Here is a 24248-nt window from a genome sequence, read left to right as displayed (position 1 = left end):
ACTAAGAGTGAGCATACATTCCACAGCAGGAACACGGGAAAGATAAGAAAAGCTGGCAAGCACCATTAGGAACACCTTTTTTTACTCAAAAAAGTGCTGAAGAAGTCACTATCAATAGGTTTGCAAAACACATATGATATTGTTATATGCTTCCTGATTTTGCTATTTGATTCTAGCCTTAATGTATCACATGTCCAAAATCTGACAAACAGCAAAAGATGACCCACTTTCTAGCTGCAAAAATGAAACAAACCATGAGAAAACAGAAAACAAAATACTTTTTTTGATCAAGAGGTGAGAAGAACTGCCAAAAAAAGTACCTGGAGGTTAAGGCTGGGCAGTGTGGCACGGGAAGATGCTATTTCCAACAAGAATGTGAGTGCAGAGTTCTGCAGTCCCATGAGAGCAGTCTGTGCCAACAAGTTATTCTGGTTTTACGTGCCTGTGCTTCCCACAGCCACCCTGTGCATCACATGATACATATACTGTAGCTGATTTAGAAATTTAAAAAGCCTTCTTAAAAGCCCTTTTTCCTAGAGTCTCTGTGTGGCTTTTAATTAACACTGCAACTTTAATAAGAAAAAAAAATCAGATTAACTTCTGATGACTGCTCTTAGATTAGCATATTTTAAAATATTTTGGATATTAAACTGAGAAAATGACAGTCACACTGAGTAGGGTCATGAACTTAATTTGGTATTTCACTTCTTTGCCACCATTTGTTATCCTCGCTGGAATGTAACAACAGGTGCTGGGGTATTAAATATGCAGCCTGTATATTTCAGCTGTTGGCCATTTCAGGGCTACGTCAAGTTCCTCTGTATCTACCAGGTGTCCATGCACACTCAACAGTAATATAGCACAAATCTTTTCATAGGAAATAAAGGGTATCTTAGGTATGCGTTCTGATCAAGCAAATGCAATGCAGGTACTGTATTTTTTGTCCAGCATAAGAAACGTGTACCCAACTGCAGCAAGGCAACAGCACCAAGCTCCCTAACCCAAGAGGAACTTCCAATAAAATAATCTGGCCATTAACAATTGAATGTTCTACCAAAAGCTGAAGTTTAAAAAGAGGTATCTAACTGCTCTTACAAACATCCTGGCAGAAGGACTGTCTTCTCACAAAAAACCCTTAGCTGTAGGCACAGGACCTAGAGTTCAACCGGAGAGCTTCTGGCTGGAATGCAGAAGGAAAAACACCAAGACCAGCAGCCCTGGGGAGCTCTGCATCCATTGGTGAGACTTAAATTTGACATGGGGGCCGGAGGGGGAAAGTTAAGAGGAAGTTTAAGATACATGTGGCAAAAATACAATGAACCGGAAGGTTGAGACAAGATGGCAATCTGCATGAGAGGAACAGGGAACTTGATTACGAGGAGAAGGTAGCAACGCGGCTGTCAAACTGCAAAGGGCATACATTTTGAATAGCATGTAAAGAAAGCCACAGCAGAGGCTTCAGAGAGTTCAAATGACAGAAAGGTTTGTGAGTGATCTTACAATGGCTTTGAAAGTAGTTAATGATGTTCTTCCTGGATTTCTAGTTCTGGTTCTCTGTTCTTCTTAACGTCGATCTGTTCGCCACCCTGTCTGTTTCTTGCAGACAGGATGGGAGTCCCTCGGGATCTCTCTTTCAGTGTAACGTTGAAAGAAGGCTGGATTGCTAGCTCTAACTTTGTTTATATAAATTACTCTTGTATCTTCCACTGGTTGCCCTGAGAAACTGAATGACACCTGTCTCACACATACATAGTTTGATTTCTGTCTTCTCCTTTCTAAAGAAACTTGTGAGGCACTCAAGATTGACACAACTACAGGCCAGACACAGGAAAAAAACCGTAGTGATTCCCAAGGCACTCCATTCTCAGGTGTCTGGTTAGTATATACTTTTTTCAACATCAACACTGAAATGCAGATTATAAACCACAAGAAAATATACCATATATGGTATATTTTACGTATCAGATACTGGCTGTTCTTTAGGCCTGGGACACTAGTGACACCTTTCATCTCTTTTGCAGGTTTTAATTTTTCACTACCTGCTTTAAAGGATGAAAGATATGTTTTCTGGCATTAAATGCATGGCTGTCCATAGAATATATGCTTTGTCTACTCTTCTGCACCAGTCGTTCATGGTACCTGTGATTATGGAGGACTTGGTGGCTGTAGTGGTCTTTTCCATTAACACTGCTAACACGCATTTCCCTTACCTTCCTCATCCACAAGGAGCAAAATAAACCAATCCCTCAGTTTTAATTTTTTCTCCCATTATTTAGTAGCCACAGCCTGCTCCCTTTGTGTCCATACTACAGCTACCAGGACTTTCATCCGAACTTCCAGACATTAAATCAATGGTTGAGAGTATTTTCCCTCCTTCATTTCCTTACACCATTGCTGTCAATTCAGAACAGGCTCCCCAAGACCCAAATGCACAGTCTCTCTTTTGGAGGCTTTGCTTTGACCCCTGTTTGTTTCCACTTGGTTTGCTTTATTCCTGGCATCTCTCAGTCAAAACCAATGCTCAAAACAGCTGAAAAAATACGCGAAGTATTTCCATACATAACACTTACTGGGGGAAAACAAAAACAAAAACCAAACCAAACCCAAACCAACACCTAAATTCTCAAGTATAAACTAAGTGTCAAAAAACAGGTCCACCACCCCACACATCCTGAGAGTTTGGTTTTGCTTTCATTAGTGTCATTAAATCCTAGTAGAATATAAAGTGTAAGAGAAAAAACATGTCTTTAATACTGTTAGCAACTCGTTCTTCTGTAAAATTAAATCTGGTTAAACATCATATGTGTGACACTGTAATTTTCTTTTATGTCAGTAAGCAGCATCATTTGGATACAGAACTTTGATACCTAGCAAAGCACTAGAAAGCCTATTTATTTTTAAATGTTGCAAATATATTTACTGGCTAAAACTAGACAGTCTCCGGAGGCCCCTTCCAGCCTTAACTGTTCTGTGATTCTGTAAAACCTGCATCTATTTTGTAGTTCACTCCTCAGGGCAAGGCATAGGAGATTGAGTGCACTGGTTTTTACAGCTGTTGACTACTGTAGAATTTAAACGTCCAGCTTCTTTACTTTGCACTGGCATCAAATGGTATTTTTAAGTAGGTGATGAACAGCACTGGTCAGCTATGTAGGGAGATCCACCACCAGGAAAAGTTGTTGTAGCTCGAGATTTTCAGGATTATTACGCACAAAGAAGGAGGGAATGCAAATTTGAACCTGGAGAAGGAAAGGACTCATGTGGTGAAAATAAACACCATAAACCTAAATTTCAAATTAGTTAGATTACATTTTTTTGCACAGAAATAAAAATGTCAACAGTTTCTCTTCACTTCACCATGATACTACTATCGTCTTCTCCCAAACTGCATGGCATTTTGTTGTGGCTTGTTACCTACTGATCAACATCCAAATCCACCATAATTTTCATCTCTTTCATTTTATTCTTATACCAGCTGTTTGTTGCAAAGAGAGGTTATTTTAAATGAAAATCCATGACAGTGATGTCCTGCATCACAGTCTTCTAAATATCTAACCTCCAGCATTGAGAACAAGGCTGTGAGCTTGGTGAAGTCATCTTATCATAGATGGAGACACCAGAGCCAATCTTTATTCTTCCCCCTTCTTGAAGGATCCACTATTTCTGTTCACACCTGCTCAAATTCATGATTCATTGTTTCAAGTCCTTTATTAGTTTCTGAAGTAATATTTAAATCACTTTTTCTCCACAAATATTTTTAATACAAATGTTTTTAAGTGAATAGAAACATTCATTCATTTTCTCTTTTGCAAGTAGGAAAAAATAGCCTTGGAATCACCAGTGTGTCATTTACTTGCTTTTCCTAATATTAAACCAAGATTTTCTTCTTTCTATAAATAAAACTATCTTTGTAGAGTAGTTTGGTAAAGTGGACATAGTAAAAGCAAAAACAGATCTCATGAAAGCTTTGTTTTAAAACAAGGGAATTTCTGCATTTTTCACAGTGAAAGTTTCCTACACACCTCAATGAAGTTAATTAAGTGGGAGCTTGTCTGTGCATGCACTGATTCAGTGCTTTATTAATTCCTGTATGAAGTGAAATGTAAACATTTTGGGATCAAGACTTGAGGGTATCACATTCTTAGGGGTCCACTGAAATCACAGGTCAGCTACCAATGCCATAGAGAAACCTGCAACTACTCACCTTCATAGATAAGTAAAATACATCTCAGAATATGTCCCTGGATTTCAAATGACAAACCTTTCAAGGATAAACACTCTTAAATAAATTAAACACTAACTCCTACTTTACTGCAATTTATTCTCATTACTGTAAACTGCCATCAGGAACAGGACTCTCTCCAGACAACCCAACATTTGTATATTCTATGTCAGACTGAAATGTAGGTTTCACCTATTGCTATGCAAAACAGAATCTTTGACCTTTCATTACTAATCTGCGTAGTTACAAATATCAGTACTGAATTCAACAAAAGGTAGTGAAAAATAAATTTATTTATACAGTGTGTATTCAGTCCTCTACATTGCTTCTGCTGAAACAGATCTGTGGTGTTTTGGATCGCAAATTCATCAGACCGAATCCGCCATGCCATGCAGAAGTGCAGGCTCTCTACTTCTCATTGCTAGCCAGTCAAGCACTAGAAATGAACGACAAAAGTGAATTTTGACAGGGAATCAACTGATGAAACTGAATCAAATCACACCCCAACCCAGTCAGGGAATCTTATGAAGAAAACCAACATTTCTAAGAGAACACCCCAAAAGGATGAATGTAGAATGAAGCTCTCAAAGGACAGGCTTCACAGTTGCTCTCCTCCTTGCTCAAAACAAGACTGTGCCCAACAGACAGCAGATTTAAGGTTTGTGCTTTTGCTGATGTTATGGTTAAAAGAACCAAGCTGCTGGGAGTTGCCTTTGCACTGCTAATCCCACAGTGCATCCTGTTCAGTAGTCATGATGGAGATGCATCAACACCTACCATTAAAAAACACAAGGAACTTGGCAAATATACTGATGCAGACAGAGAAAACATGAAAATCTGTAGCTTCCAGATCTTGCACGGTACAATAAAAAAAAATGTTAATGTCAATAGACAAACATTCAGATTAGTGCTATTTATTAATGCAGAAACAGTCAGTGTAAGCATTCCAATTTCTTTCAAAATCACACACAGCAACTGTTACTACTAACAGTACTGCTACTGGATACTACTGATCTATGAAGCATCTACCCAATAAGCAAACATGAAAAATTAATCCTTAAACATTAAATAAGTCATTTTGGCTTTAAAGACATTATGAAATAGATTAAATTATTTTTAGCCTACTAATTCTTCTATTGAGTGTGATGTATGAAAAAAGAAAAACAGAAGTTGTTTCATAAAAGCGCAGAAAAATCAGTAGCTCTTTCACACCTCTATGAAATGCTCTCCTCTTACTGTATTTTGTAATCAAATTGTAACAAAAAAAAAAAGTCCAGAAGGTTGAATAACACCTGCAATATAGTTTTCATTTGCTGTATTTATTACTCAAATGTGTTTACAGAGGCTCTAAATGCCTGAGGAGAGCGGGGAGAGAAGCAATTTGCTTCTCCAAAAGCAGTATTTAGTAACCCTTATGAAACTGTCATATTTAACAGAAGATTTGATGAAATGATAAATGATTACTGATGAAAGGAATGATCTGTGCTTTTGAATAAAAATTACAAATTAGAATTAATTTTTAAGTATTACATTTTCCTTATGTTATCCCTGGCACATGTATTACAAAATACTCACTATTCTCAGAAGCCATTCATTCAGCCTGTTGCTATACTTGGAAATAACACTGATCAAGAACACGGCCTTTCTGAATGTAGGTGTAAGGCCCTTCCCTTCCCCAGACACTTCTTTTGATACTCCACAGATTCACTGACTTTTGCTCCCTGATCTCTGACTTCTGGTCTCATTTATGACAACGTATAGTTTGCAAATTCCTCAAAGAAAGTAACCCAAGGGTCTAAGAAGTACCATAATATAGCAAATGCTGTCAACAACAGATAAACGGAAGGAAGATGGGGAAAATTTAGTCTCCAGTATGACATGAATTCTGTAAGATGGAAAAGACTGGAAACAAAGTACTATCTTCCCATATGCAGACTACCATCTCCAATTTTGGGCTTCCCAATATCTCACCAAAAAAGAAGCTGACAAACTGAAGCAAGTCCATCAGACGGACACCAAGATGGTTAGGGAGCTGGAGCGCACAACTGAGAGGACAGGCTGAGAGTGGTAGGTTTGCTCAACCTAAAGAGTAATAGTGGACCTACCCAATATATCTAACTTGTTAAGTGAATAGTTACAGAGAAGACAGAGCCAGGGTCTTTTTGTATCCACACAGCAAACCAGCAAGGAGCAACAGACACAAGCATCAAGGAGAGTTCTCATTAGGAATGCTTCATAGCAAAGGTGGTCAAATATTGGAATGTGTTGCTAGAGAAGTTGTGGGACCACCACTCTTGAAGACACTATCAGCTGGACTGGAAAAAGCCTAAGCAACCTCATTTAACTGTGCATTTGGATGCAACTTCAAAGCTGGCTCTGCCCTGAGTGGAAGGTTGTGCCCAATGACCTCCAGAAGTTCCCTGCAGCCTCAGTTAATCTATGATTCTCTCTATTGACCAAACAGCTCAAGGGACCGTATCTTGTTTGAAATTAAACACATGAGTCTTGCAGTTTGCTATGGATTAAAAGATTTGATCGCACAAGTATAATCATATTAATGGAATTTTCTCAAAGCAATGTAGCATTCAACCCAACAATCGCAGCTAAATGATTAACCTGTTAAGAGTTTTCAGTGATTCTCTGAAGTAACCTACCAGCTACAGCTAGTGCTTATCCCGTGGCCTCTGCTCAAATTACCACCTAGCTTCCTCATCTGCTCCAACAGCACAAGGAAGAGATTGCTAAATATATGGGGTACAAAGTGTTTTACAGAAGATAACTATTCCATATGGACTTCCAAACATGAAGAGAGACAGTGGCCACCTAATCCATTCACAGATGGGTTATCTTAAAGGTTATCCAAAACCAGACACTGAGACATCCCATTCCTGTTTAATCTTACGGTTTTCATGCCATTGATTACAATTTTGCCTTCAAAGGTTAACATGAAATGGGACTGTCATCACCTGGTACCTGTTCCAATTATGTATGGATAACGGTCTACTTGCATAGTTTGGGTCTTCCCGTTCACTATCATAAAAGCATAAAAGGTTCTAACAAATGCTAGTTTTGGAGAGAGTCGGATGATTAACCTCTTTTCTACAGTTTGTAAAGTTTGGATTATTTCTGGAAATAGCAGAAACTGGGTTTGCTGCAGTTTACCTCCTTGGCTGTTAGCACTTTACAGAATCACGCACAGAATCACAGAAAGGTTCCGGTTGGAAGGGACCTTAAAGATGATCTAGTTCCAACCCCCCTGCCATGGGCAGGGACACCTCCCACTAGACCAGGCTGCTCAAAGCCCCATCCAGCCTGGCCTTGAACACTTCCAGGGATGGGGCATCCACAACTTCTCTGGGCAGCCTGTTCCAGTGCCTCACTATCCTTACAGTAAAGAATTTCTTCCTAATATCTAATCTAAATCTACCCTCTTTCAGAAAGTTTGAAACCGTTACACCTTGTCCTATCATTACACTCCCTGATAAAGAGTCCCTCCCCATCTTTCCTGTAGGCCCCCTTTAGGTACTGGAAGGCTGCTATAAGGTCGCCCCGGAGCCTTCTTGTCTCCAGGCTGAAAAACCCCAACTCTCTCAGTCTGTCCTCATAGGAGAGGTGCTCCAGCCCTCTCATCATCTTTGTGGCCTCCTCTGGACCCACTTCAACAGGTCCGTGTCCTTCTTGTGCTGAGCACTCCAGAGCTGGACACAGTACTCCAGGTGCGGTCTCACGAGAACAGAGTAGAGGGCCACAATCACCTCCCTCGACCTGCTGGCCACGCTTCTTTTGATGTAGCCCAGGCTGCGGTTGGCTTTCTGGGCTGTGAGCACACATGGCTGGCTCATGTTGAGCTTCTCATCCACCAACACCCCAAGTCCTTCTCCTCAGGGCTGCTCTCAATCCATGCTCTGCCCAGCATCTATTTGTGTTTGGGATTACCTCGACCCAGGTGCAGGACTTTACACTTGGCCTGGTTGAACTTCATGAGGTTCATTACAGATTCCCATCGCTGTTTTGGATGGATTAAGGAGCACAAGAGCAGACAATTTTTTATCTAAATGAACATGATTCTACCCTGGAAAACTTTCACACAGTGAGAGGTGACTGCAAAATGTCAAAGCAAATCCATGACTACTTACAAGAGGGAGTACTGACTTCTCAAAACAGTGAGTGCTCTGTGATTTTATAACCCCTGTGTCTCTGTTCTGAGCTCTAAAGGAACAAAACAGGTGAGCTCATTCCTCAGTAATCTCATTTGGATTAAAAAATGCTAATTGTGTCTAAAAAAGCTCCGAGCACTTGTAGGAATGCAGAGATTTTTCTCCCCCATGAAATGTGGTACTAAAAGCTAAGTATGATAAAGGTGCAATGCAGGCTCTCATTGCTTCCAAGTTTGTAACACAATATGCATTATTTTATAGAGAAATGTATTCCATTAACTCTAATATCTGTTACTAGTTTACTTTTCCTTTGAGACATTAAATTTATCTCCTGCTGTTTTCTCAATCTACAACAGAAAGCCTGTAGAATGAAGCTGAAGTTTTCTGAAGCTTTACATAAATTACTACTTCCTTCTATTGAAGAAATACCATGTAAGAAATCCACTGACAACACAGTAATTTTAACTGGAATTGGCATGTATTTAAAAAGGTATATTAATTATATGTATTTTTAATATAGTGACAGCATTAAGAACATTTCCTTCAGATCTCAGAAAGGAATTAAGTCAAATAACAGCCTGAAACCATTTGGTACCTTCCTTGGTATACCAGATTGAAATTATGCCATGCACTAAAATGCTATACACTGCTTCTTGATGTTACCATGCTCTTTATTTCATCCAGGGCAAAAGTAACTACAAGAAAATGTGCCAGGGTTATTTATATCATGACAGTTGTTGGAATCTGTAAAGGCAATACAGATTGATGCCACACACACACCAACACACACAGGCACACACACATATTTAATACAGCACTGTGGTATATAGATGAATAAAAAGATTGTTCTAATGTTACTAAGCAGCATGATGGGAGAAAAAACCGATCTGTTTCATGTTGTCATTCTAATACGGACCACGCAGAGATCAAAGGCAGAAGCTGAAAAGCCCACATACACTGCTGCATACCTCATATCCAGAAATCAGTACAAAATACAGTGACGTAATGATTGTCTTCTAGCATTGCCTTTTTACTCCCAGCCCTTGCTAAAAAAATAAGATTTGACTTGAGCTCAAAGACTCTACCTTCATTCAATTAATCATAAAAAAGAAAATCTTCAGGAGTTCGCCATTCAAAATTGACCTTGATTTTGGGTTTCACTGTAACAATGGGTATAGTTCACTTTTACAGTAGTAAAACCTATGGTCTTTGATCCTGTTATGCAGATTTTGAAAAATAATCCATATTAATCCATTAAATCTACTTTTACAGACATCCCAATGTTGTCCCAATACTGCGATTCACTTACATAAAGCAGCTGGAAGTGAAGCATTGCTCACTTCACCATCACATCATTGCCAGAACATACATGATGTTCAATGCTATTACCGCGCCCCCAACTCTCCTTTTCATTCAAGCTGATCTTCCAACACATGGTCCAAGAGTCACATCTGGAAGATGCAACTGAATTTCAGAGCTCCGTATGTATCTCTTCACTAGCTCTTGGCCAGTGAAGCTTCCCAGGCCACCTCAGCATCTCTGCTTTAAGGAAAATAGAAAAATTCTGCCTTTGCTTACAAACAATATTAAAATAACATCTTTCCTGTAGTTTTCTCCTCCTTTCACGTTTTAGCATGCAGCATATTAACCACTATGCTTTCCTCACTAGCTGTAGCCTTGAAATGTACAGAATCTTGTACAATAACTATTTTATAATTGTCCAAGTGTACTCTCTACCTCTTCCATAATCAGTCACAACCTTTACCTACTAATTGCCTGTCTGGACTTCATAATTTGTGGGTAAATCAGAATTTCTCTTTTAGAGTGATGTTCAGTCTTGCACCTAAAGGAAAAATCAACCACACCTCCCCTTTGGTAAACCACTTAAAAGATTATATATCCTCAGTATCAAAAGCCTGAGCCTCAAATTCAGTTTGAATTTGTGAAGCATCAATTTTCTTTATGCAAAAAGCAGTTTCTTGGTTAAACACAGCTAGTTAGTTGAAAGACTCTGAATGCCTATTTTATGCCACATACACTGGACCACTACAAACGCACAAGTATTTGACTTTATTTTTCAGTATTTTGATCAGTGATCTTTCATGACATGTTCAATCAGACTAGGCAGAGTAGTGTAAAAGCTGCAGTTCTACACATTCACCTCAATCTCAGTCTTTGTAAACACAAAACCTCCATTTCTCATGCATCTTCTAAATTATTCCTTTACAGATGGGCATGTATTATCAGGAATACATTTACAGACTGACTGAAAAACCTTCTCAGTGACATCTATACCTTATCTTCCCACAATGGCTACTGTTTTTATTTTCCATTCTAACCTACTAAAATCACAGGACAGCAAACCCCAAATATTTTCCCAGCTAAAAATAACTAACCAAAAAGCTACCCTTCCTTTCCTATCTCAGCCACCTGCTCCAAATGCTTTTTTCAGCATGAAGATCCTGGCATCTCAAATTGTTTCAAAAGAAATGCAGAGAAGGCAAAAGTATTTTCAGGAGGTTTTAAGAATCTGAGTCATCTAGAGGAGGTAAGAAGTTTCTTTAAAGAAGAGAATTTACATTTCAAATATTATAGCCAACTTGGTAAAATCGTCTGGAGCTTCCTGCATGAAACCAGAGGATCTTTCATTCTATGGCATGCATGCTGATCTCTCCTGCTGTAAAACTGAGGGACAGTGTTCACATTGCCATATTCTTATTTACATATTCTCTTTTTCGAACAGTTTCTATAGAGAAATATTTTTTTTCGGTTCTGCTTTTCAATAAATCTGTCCTACAGAATCTTCTTGGAAAAAAAGGACAAACCGCCTTTTAGTTCATCTGTTAATTTGATGAGAAGAAACAAGAAAAAAAAAATGGAGAGCACTGATGTAATTCTTGTCAAAACACAGGCTATTGTGCTTTATTACTAACCAGGTCCTATCATCATTATTAGCATTAAGTTTGATACAGTCCAAGCTGACTTTTCTGCAAATCAACTTAAAATCCTCTTTTACGCAAGTAACCAGATACAGGTCCTTGATAATGTTATTCTTCAAGTGGGGGAAGTTGTATGGAGTACAAGGGGAAAACCATCTGAAATATTCTGAAAATCTCTTGTTTTCACCAAATACAAAAAGCTTCGGCTGCCCTACTGCTTCCTTATCTGTTGTTTTGGGGTTTTTTTTTAGTTATTTTTCTGAGCTATACTGGATCTCTGTGAGTGTGAGTCTCCCTAAGGACTATTCATAACCATGAAACATCAATTCTGTTCTAAGGAATCCAGTGTATAACCCCACTACTGCCCTGTGCCCTCTTCTGTATAAATGCTCTTTTGTATATAGGCACTTTCAGGAAATTGCCCCCCTCCTCCCCCACTTGCTCCCTACTGTCCTACCCTGGCTCGCACCCCCTCCCAATCAACACTAGTGAATAATTGTATTTTTGTTGGAGCACTTCCAGCTCCTCCACACGTTCCACTCTAGACGCAGTAAATGAAACCCTGTAGCTTTGGCACACTGCTCTGTGCTTCAAACACAGGCACACGCGTGCACGCACACTCATTTGGATAGGGAAGTAAGCGGCATCAGGCTTATTCCCCAAATAATCCTTTCACTTCTCCCCATGCAACTTCCTCTTTTGCTGAAAAATACGCTGCTTCCAAATAAAAGAAAAATCTTCCTCTTTCGATATTCTGCTACTAGTGTTTTGAAACACCATTTCTTCCATTTATCAGTATTTCATGTGCAGGTAAATTACCATTGCCAAGACAGACAGATATCCCTGGGTGCCAACACTTCGGTCATTTCACATCCAGCAAAACCGGCATGGCTTCGGACGATTTTGCCAAAGCATATTTCCCTCCCCTTTGAATACCCAAAACCTAAGGCGAGCAGAAACTCTCCTCCACGCTCACAAAAGCAGCACTGGCAAAGCGAGCGCACACGTTTCCTCTCCTGTGAAAATAGTTAAAAAAACGTACCTTCCTTGGGTTCATCAGCCTCCGAACTCATGATTTCAGCGCAAGGCACTGGGGACCAGATTACAGCTGACGTGCGCACTGAGAAGCAGCCGCAAGTCAACTTCTCAAAAAAAAAAAAAAAAAAGAGGAAAAAAAAAAAGAGAGAGGGTTGGGATTTTAAGGGGAAAAGTCTATGAATTCAACAAATCACAACTAAGCTACTTGAAAATGATCCCGCCCCTTTCTCAGCTGCACACCAGCGACTGTCTGGAAAACCAGCACCTTCGCAGAAACCCTCATTTTACTCGCCAGCAGTCGCCGTTTATGCATTTTATTCTCTCCCCAGTCTGTAGGAAGGGTGGAGTTTCACTTGTTGCAGCTTGCCAACGTGGTATGAGAAAGCAAGCAGGGGAGACCAAAAAAAGCCCTGAGCGCGGAGCAATGTCTGATTGCGGTAACTGACAATCAGGCCGGGGCTCTCTTAACTTGCAGGAGAATCTAATTTAAATCAATTATTTTTTAAGCCTAAATTGTACATTTCAACACTGGTTACTATCTGGAATTAGTTCTGTAGCCTCCATAATTACACTGACTAATACAGGATGACTAAATACATGCTTAAAAGATGACAAGCAGCAGCTTTCTTTCAGGTAGTTTAAACTAAATAATTATTTTTTCTTTCACTCATGCTCAGTGCATGGTGCCATCTACGCTGAAAGGAGCAATTCACCTTTCCTTCTTGGAGAAACTCTCTGATTTCTTTGTGCTACAGATCCCCCTGCATCCTAGAAAAGATAATTAGTTTTAACTGTTACATTGAATTGTTTTAGAGCAAGAGAACCAGGGTCTTTTGCAGCCACTGCCCAACTCGCCACGCATCATACATGCCTTCGGATCAAAATTGGGAAATTACTTGGAAGCCTATTTTCCAATTGGCACAGCCGCCAGTAAAATCACCGTCAAAAGGAACCATCTTTTCCTACTTACTCATTTAATGTATTTTTAGCACAGCGAACAGGACAAAACCTCAGTGGAAACGTGACTGCTGAGACAAAAACAAGAGGCGTGAGCTCTCAGAACGCTGGCAGCTGACGGGCAACTGAATTCCCACCTACCTCCCCCTCACAGGGTTAAACATGTGCGCCTGATGGGTTGTCAGGGTCTTCGTGGAAGTAATCGTATTAACAGCTAGCAAGCATGTTACTAGAGTCAAGTATAAGTAAGTGTATTTCAAGATGAAGTCAGAAAGAGCCAAAGCTGTCAGCTGCACAAAATTGGGGGAGGGAAAAAAAAAACATTAAGCACTTCTGATTGTAACATTCAGCTGTATTCATTAAAGCTTATGGGAAGACTCTAAGTAGGTAGGATGGTCTCGGTAAGTAAAAGGTACAGTCAGGAAGGGCAGTATGAATTCTCAAGCTATGGCAAAGTTGGTTTGGGGACTGGGGTAAATGAGACTTCAGAACATGAGCAACCTTTGTCCTATTTTGAGTGGTTTTATTCATGATAAGGACTGTCCTTTGCCATGTACTTCTCCCATGCCCAAGACAGACAGATCTCATTTTAAAGGCTCTTGGTGACACTGCCAATTTTTTATTTTGCAATACACACAACTCCATGGGTCCCTTAAGGACATTCCTCGAGAAGCTAGCTGTCTTCTGCAGGCCTCATTGTGCCCTGTGGTGTGGCAAAGCACATCAGCTGCATCCTTCAAAGCACAGAGAATAAAAGCGAACATTACCCTAAGCGGTATCACAGAAGAAAAAGGAATTACAATGCTGGACTAGTTAAAGAAACCACACATTGCAAGTTAAAAAAAAAAAAAAAAAAAAAAAAAAAAGTACTGGTTTGGAGTAATTATTGTTTAGTAGATTGAAACCACTCAACCCCCCACCACACTCCCCCCAGAACAGAGGAGGAACAGGAAGAAACATAGTGAAGATGAACTGCAATAGCCTTTGAGGTCCTTTAATCAAAGGGAGTGTTGGTAGAGAGATAAAAAAGAATATAAGCCAGTATCAAGAGCCCTGTGCAAACAGATTTACACAATAGATAGATGCCTTTTGGTTTTTTAGATGACAGATGGATATGAGAGATAATGAGCCTTGTGGTTAAATGTCAGCAAGTTTTGGAAAATAAGACTTCTCAAATACCTCAGAAATTCAGACCTCCCTGGACCGATAACAAAAATCAAACGATTTTGTTTTGTTTCTTCCCTACAGAGACAACAAGAGCGCATCTCATCACTCAGCCCTGTTCCTCCTGCATACAGCATCTGAATTCAGACTCCACAAGTGTGGGGTTTTTATGTTTCATTTTGGTTGTTATGCTTCTTAAAAACACATGCATATGCTGAAAAGACCCAACCAGATTGAAGAGTGTTAAGGTAGGTAATTTTATGATCTTAAGTTAAGCAGTGACTTGTAATGGCATTTGGTCATGACGACATTATCACCTTCTTCAGAATCTGCACCCAATGAACTCCCAAATAATTTTACTTAGAAGGCCAGTAAAAGTAACGGCATAAGGCAGGGAAAAATCAAGCAGAGTCTGTGGACAACACAGGAGCCCAGGTAAGGGGTGACACTACCTCACCTGCAGGGAAGAGACAGTTGTCAAAGCATCCATACTGATTTTTGGATCCCTTGAGGAGTAAACAGCCTGGAAGCTTAAAAAAAACCCTCTTTAATCATAACTCTGCATGTGATACAGAGTAGAAAGGACAAAACAAAGATGACAAAAACTCTAAAAATAGACTCAGTAGATACAGCTAAATTTTATAGGGCAGATTCTCTTAGGGAAAAGAAAAGTAACTTCCTAAAATGAAGTGCTTAAAACCCACTACACATTTGGACAGATTCAGTTTCAGAGGGAAGGCCAGAATTCCCAGAGGAAAATTAAATCTTTTGTGTGGCACGCACCAGAAAATGGGTTTACATACTAAGTTTCAGTGGCTAAGAGGCTGAAAGCCACGAAGCAGGGTAAGAAAAGGGAGTACAATGAAGTGTGGTCCTTTACACCCTTCTCTGCTGAAACAAAAAACTTCTGGTTTTACTTTACAAAAAATCTTAGTTGATTTTGTTTTTTAGCTCATAGTTTATAAATTGTCCTCATTTCTGCTAACGCCAAGGCAGGGTTACCACAGAAAGAACAGGCTGTAGCCAGGCCTTGGCTTACTCCAGCAATACGCGGGGCATTGTGAAAGGATGGGTAGCTGTGTCAGCACATCCCCAGCCCAGCTCAAAAGTTTGCTTATGTTTTGTGTCTCAACGCACCCCGAGACAGCTCCGTTTACAGAAGCATTTTCTTATTAGATACACAGGTGGCAAGTCTATCACATCTTTTATAACTATTTAAAATGAGTAATAAAAATCAGAGTAGCCCAAAAAATGGTGCTAAAATTACTCCAAGAAGATTCTGAAGCTCGATGCTGAAATATCAAAAAAGACTGTAATGTTTTGGTTCACAAAAAAGAGGAAGCAGCAGTACTACGTGAAAAGTATCAGGAAGAAGCTTTCAAGAAGAGGCAGCTGCCATGGAAGCAAGACTCAATCTCCTACTGCAATAAAAACATGCAGCCCTAGAACAGTTCTAGGGAAGGAAGTGGTAATCTAACACTTCAGACATTACATATTCATGTTTGTTTTTTTTTAAAAATATCTCCCCATGTTTGGTTAATGTAATTAAAGTTGTCTGGTGATCACTTCTGCTCTTACAGAATGTCACGGTCAATGGATTGCAAACCTTTAAACAATAAAAATACAGTCCATGCCCAACTTTGGCTCCTTACTACAGACAATAGCCACCAATCATTTTCTAAGCCAACTGCATGTCTTTTGCCACCCATAACTGCACTGAATTATTTGAAGACACATGACAGAATTCTGATGGCAACTCAAGAAATCTGGATTTCTCACCCTGCTACCAACTGTGATGCAAAAGAAAGAGGTATACAAGTACCCTGAAAGATCATAATACACATAACTGCAGGTATGCTTTCTTTATGCTATGCCAATAGCTGTGCCGTAGAGATTTACTTTGCTGTGAACTGGCATGGATGGAGAACGTTGTGTGGATTAATGATGAGAAAGTGTTGCACTACACTGTCCCATGTAAGACTGTATAGTTAAACAAAGTACTAGGTTCCACAGTAGTACTACAAACAAAGCTTTTCAACCAGCTGTTTTCACAGAGTAAACTCAAAGATACCATACTTAGATGCATAACCTAGGGATTATGTAAACTTTGCCATTTAGCAATCGTGCAGTGATATAAGGAAAGCTTACGCCCTCTCTCTTCTACAGCCCCAACAAGTTGTACCTATTTCTGATACAAGGGGTTTGGGTTGACAAATTTTCAACTTCTGACACTCTTCAATGGATGTGGATTACAGGCACATAATGCAAGTTTTGAAACAGGACGAGAACATTGGATACTGACCTGAAACACTCACATGTATTATGTCTGCATATGTATCATTTGCAAAATGTAATGAGAAACGATGTGATACACCCATGACTGTAAATGCATTTCACCAATTCTCAAATACGTGAGTTTTTCTTAAACTAATGTTTGAGAACTAAAAGGAACGAGATGTAAGATTGTTGTATTTCAATTCAAGATCTCCCAAGCAGAAATACGTACAGCATGCCTGGTCTGTACGCATTTATGGAATCTCCAGATATGCTGCTCTATCAGAAGGGCAACAAGATAATTATACTGTATTTCAGAAAAAAGGTACAAGACAACCATTCATGGGGAAAAAAGAGGGCAAACTGTTACATTCAAAAGCCTGGAAGCCACACTGAGATATCATTAGGAAATTAACTGCAAGTGATGCCCTGTTAACTTGTAGGTTTTAGAAAAAGAAAGATCTTTTTATAGAAGTTACTGATTGAGTAAACAGTCAAAGACAATGTAGAAGTGTGCCCTCGACCTGCTCCATTCGTCCTTTAATGCGTCTCTTCCAGTACCGCTACAACCATTTTTTCAGGCAGGCAGATCACAACTGCACCAAGTTTCATGATGCACAGGTTTATAAAACAGGCGACCTTCTTGTTTTCTAGCCCTTCCCTATTAGGACTGGTGGAGGAGCTCTTTGGCATCCCTACAGAGCACCGAGATCTTCCAGCACAAAGCAAGGAGCTGCTGCCTCCTCCGGCACTGCCCATCTCCTTAGATGCAGAAACCCACCTGCCAGGCATCCTCCCAGGTGCGTAGCAGTGCAGCCCTGGCTGCTGTCTGTGCCTTCTGCCGCTGCCACACACAGACATCACCTGTGTGCCAAGGCGCATGCACAGGGAGAGGCGCATGCATGGGTGCACAGCACTGCACAGGGAGAGGAAAGGTGTTGGAGGCAGGAGCACAGAGTCGCGGAAAAAAAATAATTCAATTTTCCTGTGCTGTATCCAAGTTGTTCTGCTTTCAGTTATGCACTTAAACAGTTACACACAGACATTCAAATTAGCAAACCAAGAAGCTATTTTAAAGTTATTTCCTAACCCAGAGGTAGAGCAACACCATCTGTAGTTGTGTTACTTCTATTATTGCAAAAGAGAGTGTTTGCAATATGCACTGTCTGTGTAGTGTGGGTGTGGCAAAAACAAATTCCAACTCTTATGCAATTTTGTTAATTTGGGGTTTAATATTATTTTACACTAAAAAGAGGAGTTTTGATTAGCTGTGTGATTTTAATAGCACTGTTTATACAGTTCTGTAACTAAAAGTACTAGGTGTAATAGCCCATGTTTTGTTGCTGTAGCCAAACTTTACTCCTGATTTCTATTTATCTTCTACCATAAAACACACATATATCAAAATAATCTAAACAGTGCTTAGGTTTTGACTGATGTCAGAAATACTGTTTTCAACATACAGCATTCAGCGTTTTCATCTGACAGCACAACTCTTAACATCTCAGTTATCTATGGTGCAGAATTTTTCAGCGATTTGTCTTCACATGCATAAACCATACACCAGGTACTGTTTTCATCTTCTGAAAATTCAGTCCACTGAAAGCTAGAGAGACAAAATAAACCAAAACATTAGCAGACTGATCTATAAGCCAGATCTGAAAAATATCGGTACTCCTGGTTTTGGCCTGTTGGGTCACTGCTTGCTATTCCATATCATTAACTCATTATTTCCCCTTTGTACATCAGACTTCAGACCAATGCAGATGACAATGTCTGTGGCACTTGTTGAAGCATTCACAATACTTCCACTTATCAGGCAGACCCACAAATGATACTCTGGTGTATCTTTCTACCATGGGATTAACGAATTACAAGAAGTCCCAGCTCAAGGGATCAGGAGATCCCTCAACAGCTTCTGCACCATGCTTGGCATCCAGTGCTCCATCCTATTCACCCCCCTCCCCTGTGCTGTCCTCCTCGCCTGTTTCTCTACCCTCCTGTTCAGCATCCATTCTCCACCTGCTAGGGCTTTATTAAGGGCTGTCCATTCTTTCATTTCCAAATGGCAAGAGAAACGTATGGCAAAGCTGCTGTTGTACGAACCCACACCACACTGCTGGTGTGGCTTTCAGTTAAAGGAACCAAAACTTAGGGCTCCACCATAGAGTAAGCTGCACAAAAGTATGTCTAAAGACCTCCTTTCTGATAACAAACTGGCAGAATAAGCAGCAGTATGGGGTGACAAACAGATTCACAAATGAGCCCACCAAGTTAGGGGACAGATCCTGGTTTCCATATGGATACAGTAAAACTTGCCTCACAGAGGCTTCTCTCCTCGGCTCTTCTCCTCCCCCAGAGAGCAAACAGAGAGAGGGTAGGAAGATACATGCACAAAAGGCTTCATAAAGTTGAACTTGCTTAATATTGAACATAACTTTGCTATGAAATTTGAAACTCCCCGTGGTCTCATCTGTACAGTTTACAATGTCCACCCGTGCAATACCCACGGCCACACACCTATGTATTTTCAGTGCTGATAGCCCAAGAAGACAACATACCAGTAACCACCTTACAACCTGCCATGAGTACTGCGCAGCATGCACCTTCCAAACCCCTGTCCCTGTTACAAACACGCTGAGATTGTTGGTTTCCAAATAGCAACCGTTGTTTTTAAGCTGCCGTTGCCTCTACTCAAACGCTCTGTGGTTAGGAGGCAATAAAACATCTTAATTTAGCCTCAAAAAAGCCTTTGTAAACTTAATCTGAATCTGCCACTAATTGAGGGTCGTTTCAGCCACAGCGCAGCCTCAGCACAGGACTGGGACGCCGCCTTACACTGATCCCCAACTTTTGGCCTCGAGCTGAGCTTACCTTTTTTCTTTCAAAACAACTCTGCAAATTCACACACAGAGCCAATGCCATGACTTCGGAGAACTCTGATATAATTCTGTTGCCTTGACTGTAGGTATCATGTTGTACAAACCCACTAAAAATTAACATGGTTTTACTGTAGCCATGTAGATGCCATGCACTGAGAGGCTCTTATTTATCCAGCAGTTACCAGTTACTGAAGACAAGGTTTCAGTACAGGAGCAAGTATAAACAATTTCTCAAGAGCAAACATTCAGTGACTTGGCTGCTACCCACAAATAGGTGATAATCAATGATGGCTGCTGAATGTTCAGGAGTTCAGAGAGGATGTGATAGAAGTTAAAAGAGAGATTGTCAAGGCTAGCTGTCTTTTGAGGGCCTTGCACCAAGGACTGCAACAGGTGATAACAGGCTTATAGCACTGTTTCTCCAGACACCAAAAACTTCCCTTATTATTTTATTTTTTTCCTTTAAAAGGAGTGCACGCAGATTGCTACTGCCAACACAGCTATGCCAAGCAAAAGGCAGCGCTGAAGAGAATGAGACAATGACAAAGAGACCTGCATGAGTAGGAAGGTGCAATCCTCCAGTTTGGTAAAGAATACAGCAGATCTGTGCTAGTTTTGTCACACAGAAAAATAAGCTTCCCAGCGGTAGTTTATGATAAAATTCTTATGAAACAGTTGTGTTGTTACATGACATTGCAGCCTTTGAAAAAATGAAGGAAAGGTCTAAGAAGAAATCTGAGGGGCAGAATGCCAAAAACATAACCACGAAAAAACCCTGCATCAGAAACAGGAATCACAGAAAAGCGTCACAGATTCCCCAGATGAGTGGGGAGTCAATGTGCTACACAGAGACTGACAGCGTCACCACAGACCATAAGAAGAGATGCTTACACCAGACCCACTCTCAGCAAGACCTAAGAAAAGAGGTACTGCCAGATACTTATGCACCAAAACATAATGCTGGAACAATTTTAATTGAAAGGGGTATTTTAATTAAAAACAGAAAATCTAGTATCACGCAGCCAAAAGTCAAAAAGAGCTTGAACACAAAATGCCTAAACTAGTGCTAAATACAGTATGTTTTAAACAGTGCTACTGGAGTGTACGGCTAATAAAAGTACATTTTTCTTTTTTTTTTTTACAGGTATGGCGGTGATGCTGGCAGAACAGAAAATTGAATATTACCTTAAAAAAAGGCTTTTGTTCGTATAAAAGCAGCATACATATGGGAAAACACATGTGTCTCAGTTTGCGAGGGCTGGGTTCCAGTCCCAAGCAAACGATCCAAGTGTTTTGCTAACGCGTAACAATCAAACTATGCCCTTTTTCTTTTCGATGCCAAAGCCATTAATCATGCAAACAGTCAAAACACCACTTGCATATCAAATGCAATCTTATCTAGATAAAACTTTAAATCAAACAAAGCTGAAAAATACCAAGCTATGAGAATAATCTCCTTTTAGTTCAAGTTTAATTAAAACAGATTAAAAGAGGGATTTAAATGGATATTAAACCTAAGCAAAGCTTGCTCTTTAAAAATTCAGTTTAGCTATAGTTTACATTCACAAGCCAGATGTACCTAATTATGTGGTGTTCATTCAAAGAACCATATTGATTTCTGCATGTTCCAAATCAGTTTTAAATCAGTTTATTATTTGCCTAAAGCTTAGACTGAAGCCACATTAAGAGTCTGGAAAAGTACTTGCAAGGACTGGATTTCTTTTGGGGAAATATTAACTAAGACTATGCTGAACAAGTGCTGAAAATCAGTTCCCAGTACCCACACAAATTTAAAAATTCATCTCTTATGGCAGCCTTACAAGGAAGATTTTCAGCACTTGCTCCCCCTGGCCTATGGTGACATTTTTGTAACTAAAGCACACTTCGGGAGATCAGCATTTTAGGCTGGACCAAGTGAGAGTCACTGTCAGAGCAGAACCATGTTCCTCTTCTTTCCACCTACCATGCCAGCATAGGCACTAGTGTCCACATAAGGAAGATCCCAGCTATAGCTTACCATTAATATTTATTTTTTGGCTAGGAGAATTTTAACCTAAAATAGCTCTCTGACCTTTTTTTTTATTTCTTTCTTTCTTTTTAAATAAATATATAATAAATGAATTGCAGCTAAAAGTTAAGTAATTCTCTCACAAAAGAAGGGCTTGGATGATTTCCAAAAACTCAGGATTTTGCTGTGAGTTCCAATTAAAAACAAAAACAAAAAACCTCAGGAATTTTTGCTGGAGCCCAAATGAGTTCGTTTAGTAGAAGCATGTCTAACCTTTCAAGTATTTTATCTACTTTACAGGAAATTCATACTCCAGCTCTCAAAATGCTTTAGCAACAAAAATAACAGAGTTTGCACTCGGTCTAGGCCAAACTGAATACCACTTCACAGGGTTATTGCAAGACTTTCATGAACTATTTAAAGTATTCAGTTTCAAAAAAAGAGACATGGATAACAAGATCTGAACAAGACTTCCTAGTCTTTTTGCTCAACATCTCGTTTGCCGAAAGCTGAATTATGGAACATAGTTTAAATGATTTACTGTTTAGGCGGCTGCTCTCTCGGGGTTGTGGTACTGCAATTCTTCCTCAAGGCTGAGGACTTTACAGTGTGTTTTCAAAATGTGAGGCTCAGTATGGACAACAGTGAATATCTTTGTCCACTTTAGAAAATTACTGGAAGAAGAAAAAGAATAAAGATTACCACCAACTGTGCCGCTGTTGATGCACAGGGGTCAGGGCACCCACATAACCAACTTTTGAGCGTTGTGTAGAAGTACAGCCTCAAAAGAGACCCCCCCCACATCCACATGCACCCACCCACTCCTGCGTGCACATCCCACATCCATCTCACTCGCAACATCTGTCAGCGACTGATGTTGGTCACAGACCATTTGTTGCTGGTTTTGGCCAATGCCACGAGGTGGCAACAGCACCCTGAGAAAAAAAACAAACAGGTCTTCAGGATTGTGTTTTGTTCCAGCCTAGGAAACACAGCAGGACCAGCAGCAAAGGGCAAGTAAAAAAGTCGAGTGGCTTCACGTACAGCCCCATGTTAACGTTTCACGTTGCAACTCACGCAAAAAGGCTGAAATTGTGTTTTGTCTGTACATGGTGGAATGGAAAATCTGGAGAACTAAATGCTTTTGACACAGTGGCTGTCTCCTGAAATTGGCTGTCAACACACCAGGCAGCAGCAGGAAACGTCTATTATTTTTCGCTAGCCAAATCCCAGATATGTTTTAAAAAAGACTTAAATCTACCTAGAGGATGCTTATATCAAGACAGGAGCATAATGGCCGATACAGTGATAACAACTTGGCTCTGTGACTTTGAAACCATACTAAAATTTCAAGTATCTCTTCAAGGTACAGATGCAACTGTGCTACTCATGATGCTCATCCTGTGCCCCCAATATCAAGCCCTGCTCTGCCTGTATGTTTTTCCCTTCCCTATCCTGCCATGGCCTTTCAGAAGTGGGATAACACAACCTTTCCCCCCACCCCCTGGAGGAGAGGTTTTAAGATACCTATAACTCGCCTTCCCAGCTCCAAAGTCAGAGGCAGCCTTTCCTCTCACCAGACACGCAGGATTGTTTCATGCGCGGAGACAGGATAAATCAGGGGGATAGCAGATAATGCAAGGGGGTAGAGTATGAAAGAGGGGGGTCTGTACTGGAGTAGTCTCCCCTATTTCAGGAATTCAAATAGAAGAGGGACTCTTCATGCTCTAGTCACCTCTGTGAAGAGAGATCATGCCAAAATAGGTCCTAGGTCCCCAGTAAGGCACAGACAGGGTGAAAGAGCAGTGGGGAAGGTCTGTGTGGGAAGGGAGATGAGCCCCAGCCCTCATCTAATCATCGGGAACCCTGATGGCCTCTCACCTGGTGTGTAGCAGTGATATCAGGTCCGATGCCAAGAAATCACAAATATCACTACTGTGCAGAATTAAAATGCCCATTATAACCGGGGAATGCCATGGACAAAGACTGCACATACAACCTTCACTAAGCCTGCAAAACACGCCCAGGAGTTACGTTTTTCTTTGCGTCACTTCCAGGAAAAAAAAAAATTCTCAGTAATTCTGTGAGAACTCAAAAAGTCAGAGGAGTTTTTTCCTTTGAAAATTAAGAGCAACTCAAATGGTGGAGGAAGGATTGTTTACCTAAAATTACAAAAGAGTAGTTGTTTCTGTGTACACTGTAAAATTGCAATTATCTGGGGAACATTCCCCCAATCTTTTTTCCCCCCAAGTATTAGTCACTTATTTCTTCTGCATGTCAATTAAAATCTTAGCAGACATTTTTAAATTATAGTAACACAGATGCAGTAAGACAAACTAGGCTATTCTAGTTTAATCAGTGTTGGTTAGAGACACCTGCCTACCATGTGTTTGCAAGTCTAAGAAAATAAAACAAAGACTACATCTATGTTTTCTACTTCCTGGTCACCTTGAAGCATTTAATAATAAACCTCTGAACAAATGCATTCACATTCCCCATGAAAAGAAGATGAAGCCGGAATTGCCACCACTTAAAATATGCCCATTACTCTAAACAATGCAGGTAAGATTTTCCCCAACTTCTTGATCCATATTTTAAGTCAATGTG

General features: G+C 40.1%; 1 protein-coding gene across 5 annotated transcripts in view; it reads right to left on the bottom strand.

Moving 5' to 3' along the window:
• TNFAIP8 (TNF alpha induced protein 8) overlaps positions 1-24248 on the bottom strand; it is a 64841-nt gene that overhangs the window by 8465 nt on the left and 32128 nt on the right. The window contains exons 1-2 of one of the 5 annotated variants that reach the window (XM_054185943.1): positions 12597-12615; positions 12361-12460 (exon numbers count right to left, since the gene is read on the bottom strand). The exons of 3 other annotated variants lie outside the window; for them this stretch is intronic. In XM_054185943.1, the coding sequence (XP_054041918.1) occupies positions 12361-12391 (31 nt within the window). In that variant the 5' untranslated portion in view covers positions 12392-12460; positions 12597-12615. Of the gene's footprint in view, positions 1-320; positions 424-12360; positions 12461-12596; positions 12616-24248 lie in introns of those variants that run through there. One more of the 5 variants, XM_054185948.1, reaches the window with a different exon arrangement.

The sequence above is a fragment of the Rissa tridactyla genome, chromosome Z, assembly GCF_028500815.1.
Source record: "Rissa tridactyla isolate bRisTri1 chromosome Z, bRisTri1.patW.cur.20221130, whole genome shotgun sequence".
Classification (NCBI taxonomy): domain Eukaryota; kingdom Metazoa; phylum Chordata; class Aves; order Charadriiformes; family Laridae; genus Rissa; species Rissa tridactyla.
This window is presented reverse-complemented; position numbering and strand designations above follow the sequence as displayed.